The sequence below is a fragment of the Clupea harengus genome, chromosome 17, assembly GCF_900700415.2.
Source record: "Clupea harengus chromosome 17, Ch_v2.0.2, whole genome shotgun sequence".
NCBI lineage: Eukaryota > Metazoa > Chordata > Actinopteri > Clupeiformes > Clupeidae > Clupea > Clupea harengus.
In genome coordinates, this window is record NC_045168.1 from 16,466,717 (window position 1) to 16,479,216 (window position 12,500).

The 12,500-nt window shown below is 45.2% G+C and overlaps 1 protein-coding gene across 1 annotated transcript in view; it reads right to left on the reverse strand.

Moving 5' to 3' along the window:
• si:dkey-103g5.4 overlaps nucleotides 1-12,500 on the reverse strand; it is a 20,937-nt gene that overhangs the window by 3,283 nt on the left and 5,154 nt on the right. Inside the window, exons 8-15 of the mRNA XM_031584083.2 lie at nucleotides 12,067-12,229; nucleotides 11,593-11,670; nucleotides 10,851-10,961; nucleotides 10,561-10,620; nucleotides 7,756-7,872; nucleotides 5,205-5,356; nucleotides 4,836-4,922; nucleotides 4,451-4,597 (exon numbers count right to left, since the gene is read on the reverse strand). Coding sequence (XP_031439943.1) covers nucleotides 4,451-4,597; nucleotides 4,836-4,922; nucleotides 5,205-5,356; nucleotides 7,756-7,872; nucleotides 10,561-10,620; nucleotides 10,851-10,961; nucleotides 11,593-11,670; nucleotides 12,067-12,229 — 915 coding nt within the window. The remainder of the gene's footprint in view (nucleotides 1-4,450; nucleotides 4,598-4,835; nucleotides 4,923-5,204; nucleotides 5,357-7,755; nucleotides 7,873-10,560; nucleotides 10,621-10,850; nucleotides 10,962-11,592; nucleotides 11,671-12,066; nucleotides 12,230-12,500) is intronic.

Genomic DNA, 12,500 nt, shown 5'->3' on the forward strand with positions numbered 1-12,500 from the left:
TTCTTTAAGAAAACAAGCTATTGTATTTAATACATGCTAACATGATTCTATTGTACTTTAAAGTATGGATGTGGCTTGAATAAATACTATTAAATAGACTCACCTGAGGCAGGCTGGTGTGTTCCTGGCCTGTGTGTTACTGGCCCCTTGAGTACTACTGGATGTCCCTTCTCCTGCAGCTGTATTTAAACACAGAGTTCATCCATGCTGTTCGTTACACAGTTGCATTTGGTCATTTCTATCATCCTACCACATAGTTGCATTGTACAAATACATTTTATCTGACCATGTAACTTGTAGTAGATATATTACAATTACTGCCACAAGGCTAAATAATACTAGGCTACTGATTACAATTAGTAGTATTAATGTGATGTGATTATTAAAGTAATAATTGCTAATAATAATAACAACAATAACAAAAACAGCAACAGTAGTACTAGTTGTGTGGGCTACTTACAAAGTTCAGAGGGAGGCGAATCAGGCGTCCTTTCTACAGCGGCCTCTGCAAAAATTGCCTGAGTGCATCTGGCCAATTTAAAACAAAAATAAACAAAATGTTTAGTATATTCCTGGGGAGGAACTGTACAGAAGGGTGAACACCACCACTATCCCCAAAATGGTTACTGTGTGTGCACCTGCTAGTTGTGAACAGTCACTAAACAGAACTTATGCCATTTATAATTAATGTAGACAGCAACTGTACTTTTCATAACTAGCATACGTTATCCAGATACTGGTCTTTTGACATTTACATCCATTGTAGGTTATCAGTGAAGTTACGTTTGCTAGTAATAGCCTACGTAGCAAATTAGCAAAGTAACAGTCGCTAGCTAGCTATAGCTAGCCTAAGTGACAGCAATGAAACGTCCAATATTAGGTGATGCACAATACTACATGTATTTCGTTTGACACCTTAATGGCTGAGATGAGAAGACTTACCTCTATACTTGGCTTTCTTTTCCTCTTCTTCCTTTCTTCGTTTTCGTCCCTGTGCTCCAGATGGTATTGACCGCTTCATTTTTGCGAATGTCACGTAGCTGACACGCTCACGGCTCACCCCACCCTGGCAATGTGCAGGAGCCCTCACATAACTAACGTAACGTAACTTAACGCAACCGCCCCCCCTATCGACAATAACCATCAATTCAATCTAAAAATCAGGTTGAAGTAAACGTAGGGCTGAAGGGGCGCCCTCGGATGATCATGATTAATAAACATGTTTTTATTTGCTTGTTATTCTAACTATGATTAATGGGAAGTAGGTCCAAGGGCGACGCTAGAGGGCGCCCCCAACCCATTTGTCGCCCTAGGCAGTCGCCTAGTTCGCCTATAGCAATCGCCGGCCCTGCACACACGTATGCATCAGGGACGTGCAGTCATATGACTCTACGTTTCCATTCAGGCGAATTATCGGCAGCCGGTATTTCGTCTAGGGGGCATTGTCAGAAAAATCAAGTTTCTCTGTTAAGTAGCAAGTTCGGTTGCAGTGCAGCGCTAATATAGCAGATTAGCTTGTGAAGTCATGAAAATATGATAGATGTTGCGGCTGTCACTCGTGCTCTCATTCATTTACTTATCCATTAAATGTATTCCTTTATACATTTGTGTTCTGTGATTCATTTATATCAGCCAGTTAAATCACGATATCACACATACCAGAGGCAAAACGCACCGATGAGGCTACAGGTTACAAACCAGCTAGCTTCTACATTGATCTTCAATTAAAGTGTTAGCAGCAAGCTAACAAGAATGGTCGCGAGCTTCAGATAAGACCTACAATATTCTGTTTGCCCTGACAGTGTTCGTGTAGTATATAAACAACAAACCGAGTCGATGTAGACATATAAAAGTCGTGTGAACACCTGTATTCACCTTTATTCACATAAAATATTTCCCAGTAACAGAATCCCGAGACTCCGCCATCTTGCTTTGATTTTTTTGATTACTCCCGCCCATCTGCACAACTTCAGCTGTCAATTCTCACACACGTCAAACTGATTGGTTACCGCCTGGTCCGCATTTGCATAGAGTTAAAGGTTCGTCAACTTTGGAAGGGAGGCGTCGACGGTTCGTTGCGCGTCGGACGGGACTTCGTCTCCATTCATTCCCAATGAGAGCGGCACGAATATCGTCCAAATGGAAACGTAGCATGACTCTACGTTTCCATTCAGGCGAATTATCGGCAGCCGGTATTTCGTCTAGGGGGCATTGTCAGAAAAATCAAGTTTCTCTGTTAAGTAGCAAGTTCGGTTGCAGTGCAGCGCTAATATAGCAGATTAGCTTGTGAAGTCATGAAAATATGATAGATGTTGCGGCTGTCACTCGTGCTCTCATTCATTTACTTATCCATTAAATGTATTCCTTTATACATTTGTGTTCTCTGATTCATTTATATCAGCCAGTTAAATCACGATATCACACATACCAGAGGCAAAACGCACCGATGAGGCTACAGGTTACAAACCAGCTAGCTTCTACATTGATCTTCAATTAAAGTGTTAGCAGCAAGCTAACAATAATGTTCGAGAGCTTCAGATAAGACCTACAATATTCTGTTTGCCCTGACAGTGTTCGTGTAGTATATAAACAACAAACCGAGTCGATGTAGACATATAAAAGTCGTGTGAACACCTGTATTCACCTTTATTCACATAAAATATTTCCCAGTAACAGAATCCCGAGACTCCGCCATCTTGCTTTGATTTTTTTGATTACTCCCGCCCATCTGCACAACTTCAGCTGTCAATTCTCACACACGTCAAACTGATTGGTTACCGCCTGGTCCGCATTTGCATAGAGTTAAAGGTTCGTCAACTTTGGAAGGGAGGCGTCGACGGTTCGTTGCACGTCGGACGGGACTTCGTCTCCATTCATTCCCAATGAGAGCGGCACGAATATCGTCCAAATGGAAACGTAGCATGAGGCAGGTGAGGCAGAGAGTAAAAAACATTTTTTTTAAAAATTAAAAAAAAATGATAAAATAAAATAAATATTCATATTTCTACTAATCTGTGGTATAGGTGTAATTTCTGCATGATTCCAATCATTTTGAGCATTTTTATAATCAAAATCGCTGAATTTGCGCATGTGCTATTCAAATAGACGGGAGAAAACAAGGGACGTGCGGTCAGGTGAGGCACCATGTATTGTCTATGGGAGCTAGTGAGGCAGTGCCTCACCTAGGATTGCGCAATCGCTACAAACTGGGTTTTGCGCATGCGTGCGCATGCGTCGAACCTTTGACCTGAGCTCAAAACGCACTGAAAAATCATGTAGGTGAGGCACACAGTACCTCTGCCTCAATGAAGGGGGCGTGCGAGAGCGCACCTGTCGGGTTTATGCTGGGGAACGTTGCTCTTCTTCTACACTTCTACTGGACCTTGACGGCGAAAATGGAAGATTTTATTGCTAAGCTGAAGCAGTTCTCAAAACTGGACTTTCAGTCCAAACGCGAAATGATTAATAATGGGAGACCAATGCCGGAGCTAAAAGGTTTGCTTCAAACGACGGGACAGAAGATAACTCGATCGACTTCTCACATTCAAAGCCAAATTGCTTTGAACATGTTTGGAACCTCAAGAATAAATTTGGTTTTTAACTTACAGCGGCAGCTCCGTTGATTTCCCATTATTTCTCTTGGGATTGTTTTATGTCTATGTGAAGCTATTTAACATCACACAAGTGGTTGTGATCAGTTTGAACCGAAGACTGCTTTTTATTGGTGAGCTGATTTTGAGAAATTCAACTTAAATTGTAGGTAAGTTGTGTTTCCTGGTTGCAATGGTTATCCTGTTGCTACGTTAGCTAATTAGCTAGCTAAGGACACTTAATAACCTTACGACAGTTACGAGTTAATCGGAAGAGTTCAATTTGCATGAAATGATAGCTGGTTATCTAGCTGATGTTATAGTGTCCTCGATTTAACTCTTAATATTATAATGGGAAAAGGTAGAAACCCTCAGGGTGCTTGTGCAACTTCGTAAGAAAGAGTTCATATTCACGAGTTCATATTCATGGGTGCATAATATTTACACATGAGTTCATCACAAGCTAGCAGCTGCCTACTGTATGCACCTTACCTATGTGTGTGTAAAGAATGCTGATATGAAAAACAACCAGTAGTCAATGTGAAAGCTGCCAATTGAATGGTGATCTTAGATACTCCATTGGGTTTATGTATTTTTAAATTTGACTTTGAAAGAGTCAGTGCCTCACCAGCCACGAACCTCACTGCACGTCACTGGTATGCATACACATACACAAACAGACATGCACATACACAAACACACATGCACATGTATGCATACACATACACAAACACATGAACACTCACACTCACGCACACACACAGTTAGAGGCATGTGTAGAGTCAGGGTGTGTGTGTGTGTGCGTGAGTGTGCATGTGTGTTTGTGTGCGTGTGTGTGTGCATGCGTGGCCGTGCTGCACCTTGAAGAAGGTCCTCTGGAAGGCGGGACCTGAGTCGGAGTCCATCTCCCCACACGCCACGTGGGCCAGGGAGTGCAGCAGCACCAGGGAGAAGCCCCCCACTGACTGCAGCCTCTGCTGACGGACGTACAGCACCCCCTCCTCCTCCTGGGACACACACACACACACACACACACACACACAGATGTATGCACGCGCACACACACACACACACGTAAGTCACAGTTTCTCTCCGAGGTTGAGATCAGAGAGGCATACATTCCATTGATGATGTTAAAGACAGAAGCTGAGAGAGGAATCCATTCCATTGATGATGTTAAAGACAGAAGCTGACACCAGACAGCCACGAGAGCACACAACCCCAAAGCACATGATGGATACATGCCTGATAGAAGATGGACTTTCTGAAGGCATTTTGGTGGTAGTTATTACAGGGCAAACTGGAGGCTATCTGAAGCTTCACCAGGGGAACCTGTCAGATAGAGTACACACACACACCATTATCCATCATAAACTAGATTACATCAGGAATGAACATTTGGAATTTCTGTCACAAGTCAAAGTGTGTGATAAATATGTGTGTGTGTGTGTGTGTGTGTGTGTGTGTGTGTGTGACTCTTACCACTCTGTGAGTATAGTGTTGATGGAGATAATTTCACCTAACAAGTGACTGAAACAGAAACTGGCCCCGCTGATAAATAAGCCGCTTGTGCGTGTGTGTGTGTGCGTGTGCGTGTGCGTGAGAGTCCCTTACCACTCTGTGTGAGTGTAGCGTCTGGAGCAGGAACTGGCCGTGCTGGTAGATAAGCTGCTCTCGCGTGTTCAGACACTCTGTACCAACGGCTACTAGTTGCCCCTCACACTCCCACTGAGCATCCAGGAAGTCCAGGTAAGAGCGCCCCCTGTCTGCAACACACAAACACACCGCTAGTACCTAGTAGGTTCTGGGCTGCATATCTGATACACAGGAATACTACTATTCTCAGACGAGTACGTACTAGACATAGTGTCTATTAAATAGAAACATACTACTGTGGCCAGGTGAGTATGTACTACTGTGCCCAGGTGAGTATGTGCTACTGTGCCCAGGCGAGTATGTACTACTGTGCCCAGGCGAGTATGTACTAGACTAGACCGTAACACGTCCAGAGATCTAGTATGAAAGGCTGGACAGGAGTTTAACATAGCGGAACAAAAGAATCACATTTTGTAGCATCCGTAGCATGCATGGGTCATTTTGTTATGACCAGAAACACCCTTGCTTCAGCTGATGGTGAACTCAATGCACACTCACCCCAACACACACCCAACACACACTCAACACTCACCCAACACACACTCAACACTCACCCCAACACACACCCAACACACACTCACCCAACACACACTCACCCAACACACACTCAACACTCACCCAACACTCACCCAACACACACTCAACACACACTCAACACACACCCAACACTCACCCAACACTCACCCAACACTCACCCAACATACACCCAACACACACCCAACACACACCCAACACTCACCAACACTCACTCAACACTCACCCAACACACACTCATCTGACACACACTCAACCCTCACTCAACACACACCCAACACACACTCAACACTCACCCAATACTCACCCGACACACACGCAATACTCACCCGACACACACCCAGCACTCACCCAACACACACCCAACACTCACCTGACACACACTCAACCCTCACTCAACACACACCCAACACACACCAACACACACTCAACACTCACCCAACACTCACCCAACACACACTCAACACTCACCCCAACACTCACCCAACACACACTCACCCAACACACACCCAACACACACTCAACACACACCCATAGGCGGAGATCACGGGGGGGACGGGGGGGACGTGTCCCCCCCTACCATAAAGTTGTCCCCCCCAACAATCATTGGAAACAAAACAATTTTTTTTTTAAATATAGTAATTTGAAATAAATGCACGACAACACAAGGTGTGCTAATTATAAACGTAAAACAATGTGTTTTTAAGTTTTGAAAAATCATGATCCCCCTATTCCTTAAAATGGTTTGGTTCACATGCTGTTTCCACCGGGCGGGGCTACCGGCAGCTCCGTGTTTCAGTCAATTAGCCAAGTACACGGTCAGACAGTGAGACTGTTTCCTCCTCTCTCCCACTGACGCAGTTAAAGTTTTTTCTAAACTCCTTTTACGAAGTTACAATCGATATGCACAAGTATACATAAGTTTAATGATGGATTGACATGACAACGTGAACGTTTGCTGATAATAACACACGCATGCCGGTAATTAACACCGTTAGGATAGCTAGCTAGACAGTTAGGACACTGTCCTGTCAGGGGCAGGTTAATGTTAGTTAATAAAGGTAGGTCTACATCTCAGTGCCTCTCCAGATTAGTTAAATTAACTGAAGGTAAATTCATTTAATCTTTCCCTGCGGTGCCTGAACAATGCTGGTATTGGATATATGTATCTGCAATCGTGATGACCGTGAGATGCGGATTCTCCCTCTTGTATTGTGTAATCTGTAAATTCTCGCCTCAAATGTAAGCGTGTTATCCACCATATATCTATGTTTTAAATGTTATGCATATCCCTCCATTGCAGTATGAAGGCCCTTTTGATGGCTTCTAGACGGAATCAGGTTCTTTTGTCTCCAAAAGTTGTCTCGAGGCTCTTGGGATATCGTTTTGACACTGGATAGCTGCCATTGACTCTAGTCAGCTCGGATAACTTGTCCGAGTTAGGAACAGTAAATATTGGTGGCGGGGCTTATTGATAGGTCAAATTGAACTGTTTTAGAACTTATTTTGAGCATCAAGTTCTCTTGAACTTTGGACATTATTTGTCTGTGAGTAGATATTTTGTGTTAGTACATTTAATGCCATTTAGAGGATTTAAAAATGACTTCGAATTTCTGTTTGTAAATGTTATTGAGAATTCGGTATTTAGCAGCTAAGTTATGCTAGCTCTCGTGAAAGCAATTTTTTCATGTCCCCCCCCGGAATTACTCTCCGAAATTTTACCATGTATTGTCCCCCCCTACAATGAAATGGGATCTCCGCCCCTGCACACACCCAGCACTCACCCAACACACACCTAACACACACCAACACACACCAACACACACCCAACACACACCAACACACACCAACACACACCAACACACACCCAACACTCACCCAACACTCACCCAACACACACTCAACACACACCAACACACACTCAACACACACCCAACACACACTCAACACACACCAACACACACCTAACACTCACCGCTGCTGTCTCCTGTGAAGAGGCCCATCTCTTTCGCTCGGCACCGGAGCTGCTGCTCCAAACCACAGAGCAGCTGGAAGAGGGGGGACAGCTCCAGAACACGGGCCCACTCTCCCTCTAGAACCCATCAGAACACATCAGAACACGGGCCCACTCTCCCTCTAGAACCCATCAGAACCCATCAGAACACATCAGTACACATCAGCACACATCAGTACACATCAGAACACATCAGTACACATCAGAACACGGGCCCACTCTCCCTCTAGTACACATCAGAACCCATCAGAACCCATCAGAACACATCAGAACACATCAGAACACATCAGTACACATCAGAACACATCAGAACACATCAGAACACATCAGAACACGGGCCCACTCTCCCTCTAGAACCCATCAGAACCCATCAGAACACATCAGTACACATCAGAACACGGGCCCACTCTCCCTCTAGAACCCATCAGAACCCATCAGTACACATCAGAACACATCAGTACACGGGCCCACTCTCCCTCTAGAACCCATCAGAACACATCAGAACACATCAGTACACATCAGAACACATCAGTACACGGGCCCACTCTCCCTCTAGAACCCATCAGAACACATCAGTACACATCAGAACACATCAGTACACGGGCCCACTCTCCCTCTAGAACCCATCAGAACCCATCAGAACACGGGCCCACTCTCCCTCTAGAACCCATCAGAACCCATCAGAACACGGGCCCACTCTCCCTCTAGAACCCATCAGAACACATCAGTACACGGGCCCACTCTCCCTCTAGTACACATCAGTACACATCAGAACACGGGCCCACTCTCCCTCTAGAACACATCAGAACACATCAGAACACGGGCCCACTCTCCCTCTAGAACACATCAGAACACATGTGTAAACAATGCTTTCAAATCGAAAGAACATGCTCTCAATTAAAGATTAAAAGATTAAAATTGGTTAAAGATTAAGAAAAGAAAATGCAAGCAACACACAAGATACCAAAACAGAAACCATCAGAACACATCAGTACACATCAGAACACATCAGTACACATCAGAACACGGGCCCACTCTCCCTCTAGAACCCATCAGAACACATCAGAACACATCAGAACACGGGCCCACTCTCCCTCTAGAACACATCAGAACACATCAGTACACATCAGAACACGGGCCCACTCTCCCTCTAGAACCCATCAGAACCCATCAGAACACATCAGTACACATCAGAACACATCAGAACACGGGCCCACTCTCCCTCTAGAACCCATCAGAACACATCAGAACACATCAGTACACATCAGAACACATCAATACACATCAGAACACATCAGAACACGGGCCCACTCTCCCTCTAGAACCCATCAGAACACATCAGAACACATCAGTACACATCAGAACACGGGCCCACTCTCCCTCTAGTACACATCAGAACACATCAGAACACGGGCCAACTCTCCTTCTAGAACACATCAGAACACATCAGAACACGGGCCAACTCTCCTTCTAGAACACATCAGAACACATCAGAACACGGGCCAACTCTCCTTCTAGAACACATCAGAACACATCAGAACACATCAGAACACGGGCCCACTCTCCTTCTAGAACACATCAGAACACATCAGAACACATCAGAACTCTCTCTCTCTCTGACGGAAAAATGACTAAATCTGAACGTTAATAAACAATGCTTTCAAATCGAAAGAACATGCTCTCAATTAAAGATTAAAAGATTAAAATTGGTTAAAGATTAAGAAAAGAAAATGCAAGCAACACACAAGATACCAAAACAGAAATTCCGCTCAGTGAAGTAATATAGTAATGTAATATAATAATGTGGCAGCACATTAGAACAAATCAAAATAACACAAAGCGGTTCCAACCCAAAACACAGAACAGAAACCGAATGTGACACACACACTCACACACTCATAGAAACACACACATGCATATACACAAAACCAGGGTGCAGTCAACTGGGTGATCCGGCATCCTTAATTACTCCTAAATCATTCTTACTTGTTTTTAACTTGACATTTTAAAATAGTTTGTTGTCTGCATAACACATGAAACACAACATTCAGGACAAACACACCAAACACACACACACACACACACACACACACACACACACTCACACACACCACACAGTTTCACTAACACCAACAACACCAATCACACAAACCGGTTACCAGGGCTTCAAATAGCACAGGCAGATGCCAAAGCCTCTATAACACACACACACACACACACACACACACACACACACACACACACACCAAAGCCTCTATAAAAACTCTCTGGCTGGGAGCAGGCGTGGCCATGCCTGTGAGAATGTCATTACCTCGGAATTAAAGTGCGAATACATCGGGTTGTCTGTACACATACAATAGAAGTTCCCAAAGAGGAAGAAAAGGAGTCTGTGGGAGAGACCATTCCCAGGAATGCTTAAAGAATGCTGGAAGATCACAAGACTTCCTGCTCTGGCCTGCCCAGACGGGTGCCACTGGGGGTTCAGTGAAAGCAGATGTGAGGGATCACAACACAACGCTTCCAGCTCACAGGGAACAAAGGCCTCTCACTGCTGCTCCGTTTTGCTACTTTTTAGCACCACCCAGTGGCTGTATGGTGGCAGTGCGCTTTTTCGCGCCTATGTGATGGCAGTTCCAAATCCCTCTTGCATGCACCATGTGTTGATCAAATGAAGCGCACCATAGTTTTGATGGTGGATTAAACACACACACACACACACACACACACACACACACACAGTGATCAAAGCAGAAGGGTGGGGCTGACCTGTCAGCACAGGAATACTGATGGGGCGGGGCAGAGCGCAATCCCTCACAGTCAGCAGGTCTGTGTGGGAGAGAGGAACAGGCCTGAGAATGTCACCCAACACGCACACACGTGTGTGTGCGCACATGAAAACACAGATTTACTGACTGACATTCATATATTTATTCATTAGAGATCCAGTAAATAGATTTTGTTGACAAATATTTTACACTAAATGCTTCTGGACTCCAGTCATGAGAACACACAATTTTAGTGACCTACTAGTTATCTATGATTGGTCCAGAGGTTACCTGCATTGTGATTGGTTGGACTCTTCCCCTGTCGCTCCTTGACCAATGGTCCGTCTTGCTCTTCTGATGGGCGGGACTTAATCTGCTCCTTCAGGGACTGAGGTGAGACTCCTGCAGTGGCCACCAGGTGGCGCACAGAGACAGTCAGTCAGGTATATGAGAACGACACTGCCAGATGTGGTTCTCTAGACTAGATATCACACACCCCAGCGCTACACACAGAGTGGACGATGCATTAACACCTACCGCTGTGTGTGTGTGTGTGTGTGTGTGTGTGTGTGTGTGTGTGTGTGTGTGTGTGTGTGTGTGTGTGTGTGTGTGTGTTTATGATGATGCATTAACACCTACGGCTCCTACAACCAACATGAACCAAACTTTTAATCATTGCAATTCACATAATTCATAATTACTATTATTGTTTTTAATTATCATTGTTTTACATTATTGATCTAATGATAGTTGTCATTATTTATTGTAAATGGTGTGACTGTGGTAACTGTGTGTGTGTGTGTGTGTGTGTGAGTATCTGTGTGTGTGTTTATGTGTGTGTGTTTGTGTGTGTGTGTGTGTGTGTGTGTGTGTGTGTGTGTGTGTGTGTGGTGTTTGTGTGTTTGTGTGTGTGTGTGTGTGTGGTGTGTGTGTGTGTGTGTGTGTGTGGTGTGTGTGTGTGTGTGTGTGTGTGTGTGTGTGTGTGTGTGTGTGTGTGTGTGTGTGTGTGTGTGTGTGTGTGTGTGTGTGTTACCCTTGACAACAGAGACTGAGGCAGTCCACTCTCGGGAACAGTTCTCTACTCCTCCAGGCGTCTGCTTGACTGACAGGCCTTTATATACAAAAACACAGAAATGTACTAAACACATGCACACACTCATCAAATACATGCTTGTGTGTGTGCGTGCATGTGTGCGTGTGTGTGTGTGTGTGAGTGTATGTGTGTGCATGCCGGTATGCGTGTGTGTGTGTGTGTGCGTGTGTGTGAGTGTGTGTGCGTGTATGTGTGTGCATGCCTGCATGCGTGTGTGTGTGCGTGTGTGTGAGTGAGTGTGTGTGTGTGTGCGTGGGAGTGTGTGTGTGTGTGTGCGTGTATGTGTGTGCATGCCTGCATGCGTGTGTGAGTGTGCGTGTGTGTGCGTGTGAGTGTGAGTGTGCGTGTGTGTGAGTGTGAGTGTGAGTGTGAGTGTGAGTGTGCGTGTGCGTGTACGTGTGCGTGTGTGTGTACCTGAGCTGTGCTGGCCGTGTGTGTCGTCCAGGTGTTGCAGTAGTCGATCCAGGTGAGGCAGGATCTTCAACTGGGTGAGGGCCAGGGCCTTCAGTGGGTTAGGAGGGGCCCGCAGCTGACTCAGGCTGAAGTCACTGTACCAGAACGAGCCCGACAACATGGCCTACACACACACACACACACACACACAAACACACACAGTTACTGATGAGTGCTGTCACGACCCCTTGTGCCCCCTTCAGGCCTTGTATCACCAGTGCAGGGGCAGTGCAGGTCTGGCTGGACTAATTAGCTGTGTGTGTGTGGGTATGTGTGTGTGTGTGTGTGGGTATACAAGGGGTTCGTTTTCTTTTGATTTGGGCTTGGTGTATGTGTGTGTGTGTGTGTGTGTGTGTGCTTGTGTGTGTGTCGGTGTGTGTGTGCATAGGTGTGTG